The following is a 21,972-nucleotide window of genomic DNA, read 5'->3' as shown; positions in this document are numbered from 1 at the left end:
TCAAGTTGTTCCGGAACTTCCATTCCTTTGTCAAAAACCAATTTTCTGAAAACATCCTTAGTTTCCAATGTGACGGAGGAGGTGAATTTTCTTCCATTGACTTTACTAACTTTCTTCAAAGTAACGGGATAAGAAAAAAGGTGTCTTGCCCACACACACCTCAGCAAAATGGGATTGCTGAAAGGAAGCATCGCCATATTGTTGAGAGTGCGATGAGCATGATGCATGATAGTAGTCTTCCGATTACTTTATGAACAGAAGCTTTTCATTCTGCAGTTCATGTGATAAATCGATTGCCCATGACTATTTTGGAAAACAAGTCTCCTTGTCTCTTTTTAGTGTACATCCCAACTACCATGATTTGCATGTGTTTGGTTGTTTATGTTATGTTCATGTTGATAAGTCAATGAGACACAAGTTTCAAGACAAGGCCCTGAAGTGCAGGTTTGTGGGTTATGCTGATGACTATAAAGGGTACAGGTGCTATGATCCGGTGAGCAGGCGCATCAAAATATCAAGAAATGTCATCTTCGATGAATTGAATTTTGATTGTCAATGTACTAGTTCTTCAGAATCAAAATCTAAAATCGAGGCTTATTATCCTTGGTTGAATTATGAACTTCTCTCAGGAGCTAGCGATGTTTGTTCAAATTGTACTCAAAAGGATAAGGAATTTGTGTCTACTGATGAAATGATTGCCCATGAAAATACAGACCCAATTTTGAATCCAGAAAGGTATAAAGGCTTTGTCTACACTCGACGAGAAAGAGAGCCGCTCACCATAGTTAATTCAGACATGGACACATCCTCTACATCCAACATCGTTGATACCAGAAGATCCACCCGTTCTCGTCATCCAATTGAAAGATGGGTCAGTTATGAAAATTTCTCATTAGATTTTCAACTCTTTCTAACAGCCTTGAATAAAGAAGATGAACCCACAACGTTCTCCCAAGCATCAAATTCCAGAAGATGGATTGAAGCAATGAATGAGGAGATGGAAGCTCTACATGAATGTGGTACGTGGGATGTCGTATCAAGACCACCTGATAGAAATGTTGTTGGTTCAAAATGGGTGTACAAAATAAAGTATAAACCAGATGGGACTATAGAGCGATACAAGGTGAGACTTGTAGCAAAAGGTTTTACACAAGAGCAAGGACAGGACTATGATGAAACCTTTAGTCCAGTGGTGAAGATGCGGACAATCAGAGTCATACTTTCTTTAGCTATTGAACATCAATGGACTATTAGCCAACTTGATGTGAAGAATGTTTTTCTTCATGGAAATTTGAGAGAAGAAGTATACATGGAACAACCCACTGGTTACGCAGAAGGCAATCCTACAAAATATGTCTGCAGACTAAAAAGGGCGATATATGGATTGAAGCAGGCATCTCGATCTTGGTTCGATAGTTTTTCTCTTGAAATACAAAAATATGGTTTTAAGAAATCTCTTCTTGACCACTCCTTATTTATATTTAAGAACCAAGACACAGTTACTCTGTTGTTGATATATGTAGATGATATCATCAATCACTGGTAATTCCAATAAGCACATTGAAGGAGTCAAACATCTCTTGAATCAGAGGTTCAAAATGAAGGACCTTGGCAAACTACGATACTTCCTTGGAGTTGAAGTCGACAGTACCTCTGAAGAGATGACTCTCACTCAACATAAGTATACCATTGATGTTCTCAATAAAGCGGGTATGAAAGACTGCAAGCCCTTGGGAACTCCTAGTGTTCTTCATCAAAAGCTTAGCTCTCAAGACGGGGATCCATTTGATAATCCCACACAGTACCGTAGCATAGTGGGTATGTTACAATACCTCACTTTTACTCATCCTGATATAGTATACTCCGTGAATCAAGTATCTCAGTTTATGCATGCACCAAGTGAAGGGCATATGGAAGCAGTTAAACGGATACTTCGATACCTGAAGGGAACGGTTGGGAATGGCCTCTTATATAAGAGAAAGACCAACGGGCAAAATGCACATGAGATCACAGTTTATTCTGATGCAGACTGGGCGGGAGACCCAGATGAACGCAGATCAGTATCCGGCTATTGTGTGTTTGTTGGGATGAATTTGGTTTCTTGGAGTAGTAAGAAACAAAAGGTTGTTGCCAGATCCAGTACAGAGGATGAATACAGGTCAATGGCAGCCGCCACTGCTGAAGCTACTTGGATTAGACACTTACTGACAGAAATAGGAGAATCGATCTCTCGATCACTTCTTTTGTGTGACAACCAGAGTGCCATTAGTATGTCTTTTAATCCAATCCATCACAGTCGTGCCAAACATATTGAAATAGATAAGCATTTTGTGAGACAAAAGGTAGAAGAGAAAGAGATTGAGCCTAAATTTGTACGAACTACAGATCAAGTGGCGGATATATTTACAAAAGGATTGACAAAAGACAGATTTTGGATGTTAAAAGGCAAGTTGTTCATGGTTCAAGATCATGCACAACTTGAGGGAGGGTGAAAATAAGTGTATTCCCCTTGTCACGAGTCACGGATCTGAAGATCCAGACTCGTGATCATTGCCTTTTCATTAATGGCAAGATGTAATTTATTCTTTTGTAATAAGGATACTTTTGTACCCTAATCTCTGTAATGGTATGTTATTATAAAGAAGTTAATACAGCAGCCGACCCTAAGAAAAAACAACGTGGGTATCGATTTTCTTGCAGTTCCTCTCTCCCTCTCTATCTCTCTCTTGTTTCTCAGCTTTCACGCAGGGAAGGACGAGAACATTGAAAATCTTTCAATTTGGCGGACAAATAAGATGCCTAATGAGTGAAGGAAGAGTACTTTGGTGCCTATATATAAGAATAAGGGTGATATACAAGATTGCACAAACTATCATGGTACAAAACTCATGAGTCATACTATGAAACTTTGGGAGAGGGTGATTGAGTCTAGGTTGAAGAAGGTTGTCATGATATCGGAGAATCAATTTGGTTTTATGCCTGAAAGATCAACTATGGAAGTTATACATCTTCTTAGACAACTTATTGAGAAATATGGAGAGAGCAACAAAGATTTGCATATGGTTTTTATTGATTTGGAGAATGCATACGATAGAGTACCTAGGGACGTTCTCTGGTGGACAATGATGAAGAAAGGTGTTTCTCTCAAGTACATTAGTATAATTAAAGATATGTACGAAGGAGTAGTAACCAATGTCCGCACTTGTGGAGGGGTGACAATCAATTTTCCTATAACGGTTGGGTTACATCAAAGATCTGCTTTAAGCCCTTTCCTATTTGCTATAGTGATGGATGAACTTACGAGATCAATTCAAGAAAATGTGTCGTGTTGTATGTTGTTTGCTGATGATATTGTTTTGATTTGATGAGTCTAGAGCTGGGGTTAATGCTAAGTTAGAATTATGGAGACAGACATTGGAAGCAAGAGGTTTTAAGTTGAGTAAGAGTAAGACAAAATATATGGAATGTCGGTTTAGTAAGCAACAAAGTAGTGATGAGAGTGTAGTGAAGCTTGGTGAGCAAGAAATACCGGTGGATGATTGTTTCAAATATTTGGGATCTATCATTCAAAAGTATGGAGAAATTGATGGAGATGTAAAGCATAGGACAAAGGTTGAGTGGATGAAATGGAAAAGTGCAACTGGAGTGTTGTTCGATCGTAGAATTCCATTGCGGTTGAAGGGAAAGTTTTATAGGATGACTATTAGGCCCGCTTTACTATATGGTACGGAATGTTGGGCTACCAAGAGACATCATATTCAAAAAATGAGTGTAGCTGAGATGCGTATGCTTAGATGGATGTGTGGAAATATAATAAAAGATAAGATTCAGAACGAGGATATACGTAAGAAGGTAAGCGATTCACCCATTGAAAATAAGATGAGAGAGAATCGTTTACGGTGGTTTGGACATATTCGGCGAGGGCCTAATGATGCTCCAGTTAGAATGATGGAGAAATGGGAAAATATATTAGTGAGGTCGGGGTAGGTCTAGGAAGACTTGGATGGAGATGATAGGAAAGGATATGAATGCTTTGAACCTCACCGAGGACATGGCATTGGATAGAAATGATTGGAGGAGAAGGATTCATGTGGAAGACCCAGAATGATTTTCTTTGTTGGTTCATATCGCCGACCCCAATTGTTTTGGGATGAAGGCTTAGTTGTTGTTGTTGTTGTTGTTCTTTCATTTTAACGCATGAGCAAGTGCGGGTTTGGTTCGACCGAACCCGTGACCCACCTTTCGTTGGGTCCACGCTGGGGCCTATCCGGATCCATTCGTGGATCCGGATCTCCTCTTAGATTTTAAAGTATTAGTTTTTTTTAATGTAACCCCAATTAAAATTTTATTTGAGTTCAATGACCTTGTTATGGATCCCCCACAATTTACTATGGATCCAAGATCCATCTTGCTCATGAAACCCTTTAAGAAATCCAGATCTAAGGATCTGAAGTTTCTTCACACTATGGATCCAGACAAAGCTAGTATGGATCCACACATAAAAATTTGATTGGATTCTACCCTATTTACCCCTTCGATGTCCAGGATCCAAATGTGGATCCAACCATCGCCTGTGCTATTTCGGATCCCTCTAAAGTGTTATAGGCACTTCATGGATCCATTGAATTCGACCTGGATCCAATATCAAATTTGACCATGATATTGAGGTTCCAATCCCAAAGATCTAATCCATTTGTCCGAAGTTTATTATTAAATTTTCAATATCAGAGATCTGATCCATCGACTGGCATCTATATTAAATTAAGATGTTTGGGGTTCAATATTGAAGAATCGAACCAGACAATAAGGATCCGACATTGAAGATCCAAACAGGATATCTGGGATCCAATACAAATAAACAATTAAAACAATACAATATCCTTGTAACAACCTAAGGACGTAAATTTAAAGTTTATTTATCTGATAAAATTTACGAGTATTACCGCAAGGCTCCACTTGCCCACCGTTTTGCTCAAGATTGCCAGGATCAGACAGAGCTGACCAAGTTATTCCTGCACAAAGCTACCAAGGAGATGAAGAAGTGGGCGGATCAGAAGCACCGCTCTTCAGAATTCAAAGTTAGAGACCAAGTATTGGTCAAGTTGTACCCCAAGAGAACCAGGATCTTCTAGGGTCTCTATCATGGCATCGTCCGCAAATATGAAAGTTCATTTCCTGTCATCAATCAAGCAAGAAATCTCGCCTACAAGCTTGAAGTTCCTCCTCACTTTCAAGCACATCCAGTCTTCCACGTCGGCAACCTCAAGTTGTTTCGCATCGATGAAGAAGATAGCAACCGCAACCCGCCAAAGAGAGCGTCAGCACCTCTCTGCACAACTGACACCAAAGAAGTAGAGTATATCATGAATAATTTGTGCAATATCTAGTCAAGTGGAAAGGATTGCCATAAGAGGAAGGCCAATTGGGAGAAAGCGAAAAACGTCCACTAGTTTCCCTCTGTAGTGAACAAGTATGAAGCATGGTCCCTGTCGGCGAGGATGTCAACAGCTTAGGCGGGGGAGAATGTTATGCCCAAAACTTTTTGCACAGAGTTTTGCCTTGTAATAGTCTACTGAAAGCCCTGGATGGCTCACAATGGCCTATTGGCCTTGAAACCTTTTGTATAAATTTAAATACTTGTACTTTTACATTTCCCTTAATGAGAATGTGGTGTGTGGCATTATTGTATATTTCTTGCATTCAATGAATTGATTGTTGTTAAACGTTCATCTCTCTCCCTCTATTTTCTCCCTCTCTCTCTACTCCCTGTTGTATGTAACTGCTGCCTCCTTATAATTGTGTGTTTGCATGCAATTTAGCTTGCTCACTTATTGCTTTTGAAAAGATCCATTGTGTTTGCTTTTGGAACTCACCAAGGCTTATTGGGTCAAGGTTCACCCAACGCCGCACGAGACTTTGAAGTTTAGCCCATGATAGTACAATACGAACATATATTATACGATAAATACGATACGCAATGTATCGTATCGATATTCCTTATAGTACTGATAGGTATCATATGATACAGTATGATACAACATTGCTTGCAGTAATGAAACTAGGTGGAGCTCATGTCACCACGACTTCCACTGGACCAACCTCCGGCTCTACCTCTACCATACCACTGAACTAATGAGACACTGCAAGCACACTTTGTTGGAGGATGGCTACCAAGAGACTTGAGCTTAGTCTCAAGTGCAAGAATCCCATTGAAAGTCTGCACTAGGGTAGGGAGAACCAACGAATTCAGAACGTAGAGTGATAAGAAAGTCTATCACCTGCTTCTGATCCCTAGCCTCCACATCTCGATTCTTACATTCAATGCATTCACTACACTTATCACTTTGAGATGGACATCATCGAGAACTAGAAGAGAAGGACCAAAATAAAAGACTGTAGTAAGAGGTAGTAAAACAGAAGACGCAATGTCAAAAAGGTAAACACAAGAAACAAGCCTTGTATGTAACGCCCCGAAAGCTTAACCCAAATTTTGAGGAAATTTTCTTTTCAGTACAGCGGAAACAAGTCATACCATAGGGTTAAGCATTCCAGAACATTACAGGGTAAGCAAACCAAAACATTCATTTCATTATTAATGAATAATAGCATTAGAGTTTCTCACACTATCCTTCGAACAGTAAATCAAAATTCTCGATCGAAGCCTCATCCCGCAGTTGCTCATAACTTCTACTCTTCACCTGAAAATTTATAGAAATTAGACTACAATTGTCTAAGTAGAAATTATTGTAATTCTTCTTGCAGGTATATTATGTGTCAAGTATGTGGTGCGGGTGCCGAGTGTGATTTTCTGCACATACAAGAATAAGTAAAGGTCTATGCTACGACAGTCAACAATTTATCAGAAGTTAACTGGCAGGTAATATCAATAACAACATATAAATATCTCATGACTACAAATACGAATTCATACAATGATTCAGATGAATGCAATTATGACAATTACATGATTCAGGTAAGCATTCACACCACATGGTGCATCTATTAGGCATAAAAAAACATTAGTCGATACCATGAATTACAATTCAAGTAGAACAAGGTATTTAACATGCATTAGAAGTTAAACATCACGCGTCCATAAATCATATAACAATTAAGGAAACATATAACATATGCATGTTCTAATGCATAGCATGAATATGCACCATTTAAGTGCAATGCATGAATTCTTTGTTATCTTTCATTTAAGTTTTTTTCTTTTCCATATGCATGCCCTATTAAATGCATACAATTTAAGCTCCTCTTTTTAATTACCGTTGTCCGTAGATACACCAAACGGGTACAATCCCCGAGGTCAAGTAAGGTTCTCAGGGTAGCTTAACACACAATTTATATTTTATTACTGGGTTTCAAACTTAACCCTCGACCGAATCACCTTCGGAACATTAGACCTTCACATCTAATGTCGGGGACACCCCACGCCCACATGTGTCACTTCTTTGGTACCAAAACAAAAACAGTTGTATCAAACACACCACCTCCAAGTAAAGTGGCAGACTCTCTCAAAAAACGTGGCCAAGAGAAATAACCTCAATATCAGGTTCAGGGAACAACATAAGCCCACGGAGTTTTTGTATCCTCACAGTCTCCCCAAGACCGGATCTCTAAGATCTTCATTCTTCAGATAGAAGATCCCAGAACATATATTATATTGTTCTTAATTATTATATTTTTATTAAAGTCAATTCTTTAAGTTTGCAACACCATATGCAAAAGTAAAGTGAAAACCCGCATCCTCCCTCGCGGGAACCCTTACGGGACTTCAGCCCGTGTAAACAACTAGAACACTATAGTAATGTGCTATACCAACTTGTGTGGTTTAAGTGATACAATCAAAACATATATGAAAATGAATCAACCCATGGCTCTCCAGGCCGATGATGGTCCATTTAGGCCATCGATGCATCACATAACCAAACCAAAGTAGTGTTTCATTCATAACACTAGACCAAAGTGCCAAAAGCATGTGCACTCATGCAAAAATAAACCCAATTATAAGTATGTCATTTTTCAATCATATGCATTCTCAATATGTGTGCTACCTCCATCACATACGTGTATCCACCAATGCATATCTCCTTCGAGTGTGTGTATGTACACATAAATTACACATTTTTATCGAGAATACATGCTTACATTAATTGCACAATATCAATAACTTGGCAGTTAAATGACAATACATGCTCATAATAATGATGGCATAACCAGGACAATGAACCACTGATTAGCAAGATCAATCACATGTACATGTCACTGGGCAGAACTTATAAATTTCGTACATGAGCACCTATGTCAACCTAACATGGATGAACAATATTAGCATTATGAACAACAAAATTAAAACCATAGTATAAATGTGATTTTTGCGATGCATTTAAACAATTTAAGAAAGAGCAAACCAAGGCTCAAGGCTCTCCAAGCCTGTGATGATTCATTTACACCATCTGTGCATCATACGCAAAAGCCATAACAACTTGCAATATATGCAATGAGGTTAACATGCTTCTAAATGCACATCCATTCAAACCAATTTAACAATGTGCATGAGCTACCACACTCATATGCATGTGTTCACCATCCATGTGCAAGAGCTTTCATGAAATCACTTAACACACATGCAGTCATTCATGATTCACAAGTATATTTGAACATTTATGCAGAATTATACATGCTAAACAACATCGATTTCATGTATGCACATGCACTGGAACAACTTTCACAATAGCATAATGTCCAGGCATGACACATTAGTGAAATCATATGAAATCTTCCACTTTTAGCATGTAATACATTCATACAATAAATCTGAAAATCATCATGCTTATTACTTTCAAATTCCAGATTCAGCAACACAAGGTGTTAAATACACATTTTTTTTGTAGGCCTATCGCCTTGCTGACCCGTCAGCTAAAGGTTCGGGCCCCACTATGCCCTGTACATGCTTTCATTTATTAAGTAAGCATGAGACACTCCTGCATAAGCACATATTGGAACATTCCACCTTTGGAGTTGTGTATGCATGTGACAACCAATTTGCATTCAAAACAAAAGCAAGCAGGGTATATCAATAGGCATGTGATAAGTTCCATTTTTAGCGTGCATAAGGATCAAACCGCCACACTTAGAGAAATCTGGAGATTTAATTACATCGCTGCATACATATATTTATTATATGTACATGCGCTACAACAAACTGAAATAACACTTGGCGTAAGCATGTCTTAATCAGTCAAAGCATATGAACAATTTACACTATATTCACAACCAATCCTTGCATATACTAAATGCTGTTTTGTTTTTTGTTTTTTGTTTTTTGTTTTTTGTTTTTTGTTTTTTGTTTTTTGTTTTTTTTAAATGACAGTGTGTAGCCCCAGACACATATATAAGATTTACTACCCCTTTCAAAACGTGTATGCATACGCATATTTTCAATTAGTTTAGCATGTAGATATTGGACCATACTTCAAAGATGCATATTCAAACTTCATTAAGCACGTATATGCTATTGCAACCTTAAGTACTCATGTGAATGCACCTACAGACTCCACTATACATGTATTACCCATTCCTCCATCAAGAACCAAACATGTGTTGATATTCATTTTTCAGTTTATTCTATCATAAAACAACCAATCGACAAACACCCTCAACTTTGTGTATGGCAAACCACTCTATTACTGGAAGAATTGGTTCCAGAACTTTCTTTTTAGGAACAAACGATACTTCATGAGACCCAATTTCAAGTTATACCGAACTTCACCCAATTGTCATGTTTTAAAGGTCCATCTGTATATGGACACATATACAGTTCAGGTTATACAACAATTAGTAAAGGAATGACCGGGGCAGATTTCTGTGATAGCAACCCAATTATACTTGCAGAAATTGTCATGCTTATGAATCAGCATATACTCGTACAACCTAACAGTTTGACAGAGGTGTATAGGTTATTTATCTACCAGAGCTTATAATGATTTAATTAGTCAATCATACATTCTGTACAAACTTCTATTCTAAACCATGCAATATTCTGGGCATAATAATTTCAGGACATGCAATTATTTGCTCATGGAAAAGAAGGTCAGAACATACGAAAAACCCAAACACGTAGGCTTCTGTTTAGTGGCATGTTCAATAAAATATGACACTAGCTGCGTGTGTATGAACTGAAAAATACAATCAGCAACAGGAAATTCAAATGCTCATTGAAGTCCAGCCACCGTCGCAACACTTAATACCAGATTTGCAAGACTAATTGGATTAAAAGATCGACATAGCAAAAAATGAATGAATGTGAAATAAAGTAGCACAAAATACAAAGTCCAATTGCAAAAATTCAGATTTCACAATTTTCTGCTAATATGTCAACTCTATCGATGAGGGAAATAATAGGGATAAGTCTGTGAAGGCCGTGTAAAAGACTTCTAAGACAAACAAACAGAGATCAAGGTAATTGCCAGGCTCTCTAATAACATTGTTGTAAACAAAAAAGAAAACTATGATTCTGCAAATCAATGATCAAGATTAACAAGACAACCCTGCCCCATACCCTGCAACTGGAGAAATAAATAATTTTCACCAACCCTAGACAATAATAAACTCACTTATGCATTCTAACCTGGAAATCTGTGTTAAGCGTGAAAATGCAAACCCCTATCCGAAATCGGTTAAGTTTCTCAAAAATGTACAGGCAGCAATCCACCCATTTAGTTTCTTTAGATGCATATAGGGAAAATGCATAATCGTACTGCATATCTAAACTGATCTTTGTGTAACAAAAACTACTTACTTGAATCACAGCACACTACAAAAAATCAGAGAACCCCTACTATCCGAAATCCATAACTCACTTTATAATAACCGACTGAAACCCCCAAATCGTAGATTTAGGGGTTTCGGTTTAGGGTTTATAGAAACCCTTAATTTGGGGATTTTCCTTTTGACTGCCCACGCACACACCCGAGCACATTCAATAGCCCACCAAAAAAACACGGCATCCTACATCACTCGGGTTTTTTTTTTTTTGCAGAAGCCGAACCCCCCCCCCAACTCAATTGATTTGGGGTTTCTGGACGACCCACACGGCATGCAAGACCCATGACCTTCCCAACAAGAAAATGCACAGTAACCCTACCTTTTTCTGGTGAGGTGGTGGTTGCTGCAGTGATCTCAGTAGCGCAGACTGTCCCTGGTTGTGCAATGAGTGTGATAGAGCCAGTTCTGGTGGCCTTGCAGTCGCGCGCGAAAACGAGAGAGAGAAGAGAGATGGGAAACATAGAGAGAGAGAGACGTAGTGGAAGGAAGAGGGGCGAGACCCTCTCCAATCCCCTTTTTATCGAGCGAACCCCCCCTCCCCTCTCTCCGAGAACGACGGGGTCGGTTACCTTTTGTAACCCCCTCCTCTCCCCTTCTTGATTTTCTTTAGCAAGAATCGTGCCCTAGGCACAATTCTTATAATCAATGCTTTATTAATAGAGGGTCGGTCCGGGTCCAAACCCCGTGACCCGCGATACCGAATCCACTCTAACGTGGATCCGAGTCAGCTTTATAGTGTTGGATCCATCCTAGCATGGATCCGAGCTGGCAGTGAACTGTCAGATCCACATGAATCCGGGTAATGGATCCATAAATTGGATCTGGTTGGCTCCAATGTGGGTCCAAACCTCAATTACCCAAATCTTTTATTATATATTCTTTTGGATCTGGGTAACGGATCCCGGGCCCAAAACCTTAAAATTTGCAGATATTACATTGTATGTTTGCCAACAGCTCACTAGCATAATGTGTTGGTGATTGTTCTTTAGTAACTACAAGATTTGGACATTTGAAATCTTGCATCATTTCAATTTTTTTACTGACCCATGACTTCCTGATCTGTCATATGGCTGAACATTTGCTCCACGTGATATTAATCAAAATTGCATGTTCTGATTTCAAACAATGTTCAGTTCCAAAACTTGGATAACTTGGAGAAGAGAAGGGGGAAAAAATAAATACAACCGACAGAGCTACAGCCTTTACCAAAACAGCAATTCCTTTTCCCTAACAACATAAGTCAATTGTTTAGCATGAGATACGAGCTACAGACTGTAAAAAAATGATACACTGAACTAATGGCGTAAGTTAAAAGGTGCAAGATGAGGAATCTTTATACAATAAATAACATGTTAAATTGATAACAGAAATTATATAGAATTGGGCATGATAGAAAAATGTGTAAATGCCTTACCTGTGCTAGTAAATTTATGAGAAGATCATTCCATGAAACATCCACGCAGTCGAGGTATAGCAGAGCCTATGGGAATAAAAAGGGAAGGACGTCAAGATGCCAATTTTGAATTTAATGATTTAGTCTCTTCAGAAATACTTCCTTTTACCAACATACAGCATGTGGATAGAAACGAGGATTTGCTAATTCCATATCACATGCAAAATCATATAGCACATAAAGATCGAAAGAAAAACAAAGTAAAAGACAAGTAAAGCACAAAAAGATAAAGTTTAACCAACAGAAAACATGTATGAAGATGGTATTTTAAAGAAATACCTGCACAAGTTCTCTGCAAAGGTCCAAGGAAATCATTTCTGAATAATAAAACTGTTTAGTTGAGAGAGAAAGAATGGCAACTAATGCAACCTCATGGAGTTTCAAATCCAGATGGCTTGACTCTTTATCTCCTGCATTTCTGCTAACAAGATATTTGGCAGAACAAAAAAGCTTTGAGTTGTGCTTAGAATCATCTGATTGTCCCTGAAAGAGAGAAAGTAATGCAAAACCCCAAAGGAAACTGAATTCTCCAAGTGACAATGTGACCATGCTGTACCCAGACAAACAACTAGTTGGCAATGATAATTCTCCTGCTACTGATTTGGATGTTCCATCTATTTCTGTCTGTAAAGGGACAGAATCTAATGTGACTGCTTGCAGAACTGCTGCCCAGGCTTCATCAAGACAGGGCCTCACCAATGATGAAACCAGTGAAGATCGAATTCCAACAAAGAAAGGCTTGAACTGCAAAGAATGGAGCAGTGAAAACATGCAAGAGGGGGGAAAAGGAGAAAAAATCATATCAAAGACAGCTTACGTTAGTCAGGAACTGCAAACCAAAACATATATGGATGAAGTCATTGAGCATTGAAATCCAGTATGCTCCTAATATGCTTGAGGTCTTTGAGAAAGCAGGAATTAGTGATGCATATTCATGAGGTAGGCTTTCTGGATGTCTTCTCAAGTACTTATAGGCATAAGATTTCACAGAAGCATGTGCTGCTAGAAGTCGTATCTTGATCTTAACCACACACCAGAAAAAGAAAACCAGAATAGTAAGCATAAACAGACCATAAAAAAATGAACCAAGCATAACTTCATCATACCCAGTACAAAAAGTTATTTGAGAAAAGGAAATTCAAATGCACAATCTACCACAAAGTTAAACCTTGCATGCCACCCATTCTGCAAAAGATGGATAATAGATGTCCTCAAAGTCATGCAGTGGCCGTGAAATTAATTGAAATATGCGCTGAAGTGCAACTTGATCCCCTCTAGTAATGCCACTTGTAAGAATCTGAAATGTTTATTATGACTTACTGTTATTCCATACAAATGTGAAATCAGAAGGATAAAATATGTCCAAAGATATGAAATGCACACCTTTGTAGCTAGTTGAAGACCAGCTTCCAAAAGAAGAGGACTGTAAGTTACATCCAAAGCAGTTCGAACAGCAGAAACAAGTTGTGCCTGACATCCAACAAACCAGAATAACTAGGATCATCTGCCATAGATTCTCAAATAAACTATCATTGCTACCTTGACAAAGATCTGACCAAAAAAGTATTTGGGAGATAAGTAATAATGCTAACAAATGCAAAATTTGATTGGCAAAATTTTGCAGAACATTTAGTACAACAGCAAGTCAGAGAATAACCTGATATTGTTCCATTAGAAGATGACCAGGAAGTTCTGGATCAGGAGTCTTCTCAAACTGACATGAAAAAATGAATTAAAAATATATAATGTTTTAGAACAATAGCATATAAATTTCACCTATACAATGTTGGTATGATAATAAATGGTGAATAACCAGGACATAAGAAAAGACACTGCAAACGCATCACCATACAAATTAACACGGATACAGATAATTATGCCCAGTCTTTATGTGCCAATTGCAAACTAAATGCCGCAACAGAATAAGCATATCCATAAATGGTGAAGGATTAAGATTTGTGTCTTCTTGTTTTCTAATTTCATTTGGAAAAAATACTTAAATTCATTATTTTTGGACTAGACAAACAGATCTTCAGTTTCAATGTCAGGGCTCTTGATATAGCAGCTGCCTTGCATATTACAGGATGCTAGTTGAGTTAAACACATTAGGTTTAACCTATGTTACCAGGACACAGGACACGGGTATGAGTACCGGACATGCCATTTTGTGTGTCCTATATTATATTATATTATATTATATATTATATTTTCAGTATATAATATATATTTTCAGTATATAATATATTATATTCAGTTTATTTTGAATTTATTTTGTATTTATGTGATATTTAATATATATATATATATAGCCATGTTCCCGTACCCACATTTTTTGGAATTTCCGTGACGTACTCTCTATACCCATACTACTCTCTATACCCATACTGGCACCCGCACCCATACCCAGGTGACACGGTTTACCATGACTAGAAAAGTAAATACGAGTGTTGCAATTGTCTGTAATGTAAGGATATTTTCTTTAATTAATAAGATAACTGAATTTTATATTTTTCTTATGATGCCTTAACATATAGCGAGGTAAACTTGTAAAAAAAAACACTCTAAGGTGATTTTTACAATATTACCTGTAACGACCCCAACTCATAACCATACCCGTGAAAAAGTGATAATTTTTTTTAAACAAGTACGGAAACCTTCCCAAAAACCCGGAGCCCTTACAGTTTAAATACAACCACCACCACAAGAGATCTTATACTCATCATCCAAACCAAGCACAAACTTTATTTATTAAAATGCATAAAGTCTGAGACATAAGTAAATAATATAAATAAAGCATAAAGAAGAGACATGTTGTTCAAAAAAAACGTCTGTCAAAAAATCGTTGTGCCCTCTTAGCTCCTCGCAAAGCAAATCACCTCACTGAGCCTCTAAGGCTGCGAAAAATACAAAAGTAGGAGTGTCAGAATTCAAAGAATTCTGTGTACGAATCCCTCTAACGAAACAAGTAAAAGAACACAAATAAGATTCATGCAATATTTTAGAGTGATACAATTATGAAAAATTCATACTCAATTAACTATTCATGCAATAGAGAACAATTATTAAGCATGAGGGAACAATTAATAAACAACAAGGATCATAAATTAAGCATTAAATACATTTAATATGCATTAGAAAACAAACATCATGCATTCACCAATATATCACAATTAAGGAAACAAGTAAATATGCATAGCAGGAATATGCATGATTTCTATGTCCATGCATGAATAAATTATTATCTTTTATCAGAGTTTTCTTTTCATATGCATGTCCCTATTAAATGCACACAATTTAAGTTCCTCTTTTTAATTATTGTTGCTCGCGGATACTCCAAACAGGTAAAAGTTCTCGAGTTCAAGTATGGCTCCTAGGGTAACTCAACACACAAGTTGTATTTTATTACTAAATTACAAACTTAGCCCTCGACCGATATCAGGAATCAATATCATTCATCGAAACATTGAAAATCAACAACCAATGTCGAGACACAATGAAAATAAACAACCTTAATGATACTTTCTTGGTATACCAAAACAACAGTTGTGTATACACACCACCCCCAGACAAAGCGGCGGATTCTCCCTAAAACTATGGCCAGAAGAAGAACCTCAATATCGGGTTTAGGGGCAACAACAACGCACGTGGAGTTTTAGTATCCTCACGGTTCTCCAAAACCGCAATGTCAAAGATTCTCATACTATAGAAGGGACATCAAAGAAACGTAGATTACACTGTTCTTTAATTTTTTTTATCTTGTTATTAATTCATCTCTTTTAATTTGTAATTCAACATGTTGAATTAATAACACAAACTCGTAAATCAACATGTGAAGCTCTTCACGGGACTACAGCATGTGGCAATATAGAACAGTGCAATTAAAACCATAATATCACATTTGATTTTTGCAATGCATGGAACAACTAAAACAAAGAGCAACACATGTTCAAGGCTCACACAGCCCATAATGATCCATTTTGATCATATATGCATTCATATGCAAAAATCATGAATAACATATCACGATGCATTCTTTTTAAATGTTTTCTCAATGCACATTCATTTATGCAATTTTTGAGATGTGCATGAAACAACAATATTCATATGCATGCACATGAGTTCACATATTCATGTTAAATGCATGCTTTCATTCAATACACATATTCATGTCAAATGCATTCTTTTATTCATGAATCACTTCAATTAAAACATGTGAGCATTCATGTTATCGCTTACTTGCAAAACACATCGATTTCATAAATGCACGTGCCCATAAGAACAATTGTGTATTAATAATTCGATTAAGCATAATATAATAATGTGCAAGCTTGCAAAATTTTTGTTCTTTTACATGCATATAGCCAAGCCCAATTTGAAATAACAAATCTGAAAATTTTCATGCCATACTAAATATAGCCTTTTCAGATTCAAATAAGCATATCACATGAGCATCAACTGAAAATTCACATGTACCCATCTGAATTTCCACTTATGCATAAACTGAACATGCAAATCATATAATATATATATATATATATATATATATATATATATTGTTTAAAAAAATAACCAACTGCTCCTAGCCGACTTGGTCTGTTGGGGCTCAGCTCCAGCCCATCCGAACTCAGCCGGCTGGTCTGGCAACCCCTACACAAGCCCAGTCCGAGCCTGTGTACCAACCACCAGGGCCCGGAAGGCCAGCCGAACCTAGTTCGACTGGGCTGTGTGCCAGCTAAATGGCTGGCCTAGCAGGTCTGACAGGCCTGCACCAGCCGAGTGGCTGGTCTGGCAGGGCCCATGTCGGCCCCTGCCAAACCACTCAAACCTAGAAAAAAAAATATCAACAACAAAATATGTTGCAACAGTTCACGAAATCTCTGTGTTCACGTTCTGTTAAAACATATGTAATAATACATCTATATATATAAATATAGATGTATATTCACCATAATACCCGATAGGGGTATTATGGTCTTTTCACAAGTACCCAATAGGGGTACTTGTTTTATTTCTTTTATTTCACTGTTTTTATTTTTTAAATGTATTTTTGGATACCGAAAAGGGGCCCCACAATGGAGTAGTTGAGGCCCCCAACGGTCACAATTGTGACCGTTGGGGGCTCCCAACGACTCTATTGGGAGCCCCTTTGGTCTCCTTTTCTTATAAATAGGGGGAACCCCCTTTATATGTGGTATTGCTCTTGAGAGCTCCTCTTCAATAATAGTGATATTATTTTTCATGTGTGTAGCCTTTTTATAAGGCCCTTCGTATATCCCTTAGTGGATTTCCTCTCTTGTGCTTGTTGCACTTGTCCGTGTGGGACATAGTGAATGCTTTAGCATTCTTGGATTCTTCCGCATATTTCATTACATGTTCAACATATATGCACATGGACAATCATGTTCAGGCTGCATGTGTAAGCAAAAGTTTATGTTTTACGTATACATGAATATGCATATTTTCATTTAGTTTAGCATGCAAGTGCAGCTTCATACTTTAAACATGCATATATGTCCATATCCACACTCAACATGCTTTGCATATGTAGTTTCTCTTAAGTTTGCATATAGCTACATGATTTCACTCAGTTTTGCATGCTTATACAGATTCATGTATCAAGTATGCATGAGTATGCATTTATCCATTCAGTTATGCATGATTCACAACAAGCAAACATGACTTTACAGATTTTCAGATTAGGCATGCATCTATCAACAATCAAATAACAAGAATACATGTAACTACTTATTTTTGCATCCCATTACCAAAATGGTACATGCACTAAACCTGGACCAGATTTGCGCATGTTATAAACATGGAAAATTTGTCCCAATTTATGGATCCACAAATATACGCATCAATATATATATATATATATATCTTTTCCAAAATAAACTTCGAAAACGAGAAACATCAAACCCATATTAGAGTAAATATTCAGATTTACTCTTTTTCCAAAAAAAAAATTTGCTAAAATATTGCAAGGAATACAAATCCATGCTCTTTTTCTCATTCGATTCAAGAGAAAGACTCGTACCTTATGCAAAGATCGAAAAGAAATATGGATTTGATAGTGAAAACCAGTGTTGTGAGAGGCGTATGCCTCAGTACCTGAAGCGTACGCCTCAGAGGCGAGGCGCACGCTCAAGGTACTAAGGCGTTGATGTGATGCGCTTAAAGTAAATATAAAAAAAGTATACACGGGATTTACCATGGTTTAGGCAATTCGGAGATGCTACCATCGGCCTTCTCTTCGGCCTTCCATTCCTTGAGAGCCCACAAGGCATAAATGATCATCAGCACCCCAAGAAAGTTTACTGACATACAACCAGTGTTGTGAGAGGCGTACGCCTCAGAGGCGAAGCGCAGGCTCAACGCCTCGCTTTGCCTCATCGCATTTAACAACCTTGGTGAAAACGATGGATGATTGAAGAAGGAAGCCTTTTTCTTCTTCCTCTTCCTCTCTTTCTTTCTCCCTTTTTCCTTCTCTTTCTTTTATTTTTTTTTTTTAGGTTTATATAGCCTAAGAGGGGAGTGACGCCCCCCCCCCCCCCCCCCCCTCCTTCTCCAGCCCCTTCTGGGTGGGCTGGAGAAGAGAGTACAGCCCAATATGGGCTCTCTTCTCTCTTAGGAGTTTCAAAAATTTTAAAATTGTCAAGTTGACTTTTCAAAGTTTTAATTCATTTGGAGTCTAAGTCTCTCAAACATTCTTAGATGCTTCTAGGTGTGTTTAAGGACTCTGCTAAGAGTCCTAAACAAATATCAAAATAAAATTTCGGGATTAAATTAAATTAATTAATTATTTAATATTAAATAATAAATAAATTTCCAAAAGCTTCCAAAAGTTATTATAGCAATTTGGGAGGCTTTTTAACACTAAATAACTTCAATTTAAAAGTATCTAATGAATTTAAAGGTAGAAATTTGATGGACATGGATTTGGATTTGGATTTGGATTTGGATTTGGATTCAGATCCAAGATCCAAATCCATCTCCAAAAATCCAAATGGGTCTTTGGTTGGATCAATACTAGATTAATATGGGTCTTGGATAGAGTCCAGATCCATATTAATTTGAATCAAATTCATCAGATACAGTCTGATCCAAATCCAAATCTGAACCGACAAACTGTTCCTTTTTCGAAAAAATGTGATTTTCGGGCCAACCGTAACCCGAATTCAGAAAAGTAAAATATTGTTATGCTCAGACATTCGAGACGCGTCCAACGATATATAACTCCAATTTTGCCTCTGAAATTCATCTAAAAATAACTCCAATTTCGCCTCTGAAATTCGTCTAAAAATAACCCAAATTTCGCTTGAATTTAAAGGTAAAAAATAAAACTCTTTCTCATGTTTTAAGTGGCTCGTTTAGGCCTTGACAATGAGACCTGGCCATGCCCAGTCTCAAAAGCATTTGCCTAAAATCGAGAATCTACCGATTTATGTGATATTACATTACCTTGTCCAGAATTGTACATAGAAGTGAGACGCCCATTGGCTGCAAGTTCTCAAACTGACTGGTGCTTATCTATCAAAGCCATCAATAAAAATACAAGTTAATGCTCTGGCATCACGAATATTTAAGGAAGCTCATCTAAGTCAAGCAGTTAAAACATCCCATGAACATCTTGCACATAAACCTGAAAAGCAAGTGCGACTAGCTCCTGAATATGGAAGACCAACCAATCACTGGAAGCGGCATAGGAATTCATGGATCGTCTTGCTCTAGCCAAAGTCAGGTCAAAATGTGCAGGATCTAATCCAACAGCAACAGGTATGTGGCTAAGACATCTGCTTTCGATATTTCCGAGTTAGTAATTTGTACAAGTATTGTAGAAACATAAATCACAAATAATGGCTAGAATTCAATTACACAGGCTTGAGAATGGTAAAAGGACAGAAAGCTTGCTATTCTGCACTAGCACAGTTAACAATTAGTAAAGACTTTTGGTTGTCATCCATGCATGCAAGTCTTTCACTTCAATAAAAATTTCTACTTCTCACCATAATAAGCTTTTCAATTTTTCAAAATTTTACATGGCAATGCTAATTTAGTGCAGCATAATACTCTTAACTTATTTTCTATGTATATTATGGCAACCTACATGCCGTTGTGAAAAAGCTGCAAAGCAGTTTGTTCTCATCATTTCCTCTTAGAGCCATGCCTACACTTTTGACAGTATCAGCAGCCCTGTTTGAATACCTAGTGTTTGAATGAGCAAGGGCAGCACTGGGGCAGCACTCACCACTAGGGAGGAGATTTCAATCAATCTTTTCTACAATTCCTCCAACTAATTTCTTTTGCCATGAGAAATGGAGTGGACGGCCATCAAATTTTATCATGATACATGAAAAATTATGGAGCAAGAAACTGAAGATTGGGTGTAATATCATGCAATAACTATGTGCAGCATAACTATCATCATAGGACCAAATGTAAAGCTATAATATATAATGGTATAAACAAGATCTCAACAATAACTTTGAATACCAGAAAACAAATAAAAAAATTTAGCCCAAAAAGAGGGGAAGAAAAACCAGGGTTTTACACATAAAAAATCCGTATTCACCATTTAATTCAAGATATAAAGAATTTATGAGCTAAACAAGTTTCTCAGAACATAACAAAGCAAAATGAAATATTCCTTACTCTGAAGCAAAAACACGAGTTCTATAACGCAGATGTTTATCATTTTTTACATCAACATGACGAACATCATGGATAGATCCTTTCCCTTGCCCTTCATACGAACTTGCTATCATGTCTTCGTCATCATCTCCAAAATTCAATGCCACATCACCATCAGAGCCTCCAGCTGAAATTTTAGACTCTGATGAATTATGAACATTTACCCTCTTTACTGAAGTTGCAAGAACCTGAAATCCATTTACATAATTTTAGTACAATGTGATTTCACATGAAATGAAATGCAAGGTACTTCACAATACCAATAAAAAACCAGATAACAGATTTTTTTTTCTTTTTTAATCAACCAGACAAGTGAACTTGACCTTTTCTTTTTTCACAACTAACACTTACCAGATGTTTGCAGTAGTCATAGCATTTTAACTGGATAATTTAGTTTCACTGAGTGTAACCCTTACAAACTTTAGTTTAGATCAAAGTTGTCAGACTAGGAAGCAGAAGCAGGAAACGATAGGGTAGCAGAAGCGAGAAGCGATGCATTTTAAAATGTATAGGAAGCGGGAAGCGGGGAATAATATATATATATATATATATATATATATATATATATATATATATATATATATAAGAATTAAATGGGAATCAAAATGAAACACAAATAAAAACTAAAATAAAAGTGACTAATATTAAATTTCATGATTTTTTAGTGTAAGAATTAAATTTTTAACAAAATCTAAAAATGATGACTACCAATTTAGAAAAAGCACATGAAAGTGAGTGAGAAGAGAGAGAAAACGCATAAAAAACATGAAAAGTTGAGGAGTAAGAGAACATATAAGAAGAATAGATGAAGTGTATGGAAAGCATGGGGGAATCAAGGTTCTCATCAACTTTCGGAAGCGAGCAGTGTCGCGCTTCCGAAGCGAGTTTCTGGGAAGCGGATTTCCCACCTATATAAGAAGCTTCTGGTAACTCTGGTTTAGAGGCTAAAAAAAGGAAAAAAAGAAGAAGAAGAAGAAGAATTAAGTCCTATTTTG

General features: G+C 37.2%; 1 protein-coding gene across 1 annotated transcript in view; it reads right to left on the bottom strand.

Moving 5' to 3' along the window:
* Window positions 1–21,972, bottom strand: part of LOC149817632 (protein SWEETIE-like) — a 180,327-nt gene that overhangs the window by 39,220 nt on the left and 119,135 nt on the right. The window contains exons 32-40 of the mRNA XM_089985742.1: window positions 20,939–21,165; window positions 19,929–20,079; window positions 19,748–19,816; window positions 13,944–14,000; window positions 13,670–13,756; window positions 13,455–13,583; window positions 13,104–13,307; window positions 12,566–13,030; window positions 12,248–12,313 (exon numbers count right to left, since the gene is read on the bottom strand). Of these exons, the coding sequence (XP_089841868.1) occupies window positions 12,248–12,313; window positions 12,566–13,030; window positions 13,104–13,307; window positions 13,455–13,583; window positions 13,670–13,756; window positions 13,944–14,000; window positions 19,748–19,816; window positions 19,929–20,079; window positions 20,939–21,165 (1,455 nt within the window). The remainder of the gene's footprint in view (window positions 1–12,247; window positions 12,314–12,565; window positions 13,031–13,103; window positions 13,308–13,454; window positions 13,584–13,669; window positions 13,757–13,943; window positions 14,001–19,747; window positions 19,817–19,928; window positions 20,080–20,938; window positions 21,166–21,972) is intronic.

This window comes from Nuphar pumila, chromosome 13 (assembly GCF_984573655.1).
Source record: "Nuphar pumila chromosome 13, dmNupPumi1.hap1.1, whole genome shotgun sequence".
NCBI classification, from domain to species: Eukaryota; Viridiplantae; Streptophyta; class Magnoliopsida; order Nymphaeales; family Nymphaeaceae; genus Nuphar; species Nuphar pumila.
Note: the sequence above shows the minus strand (reverse complement) of the source record. Positions and strands in the feature narration are given on the sequence as shown.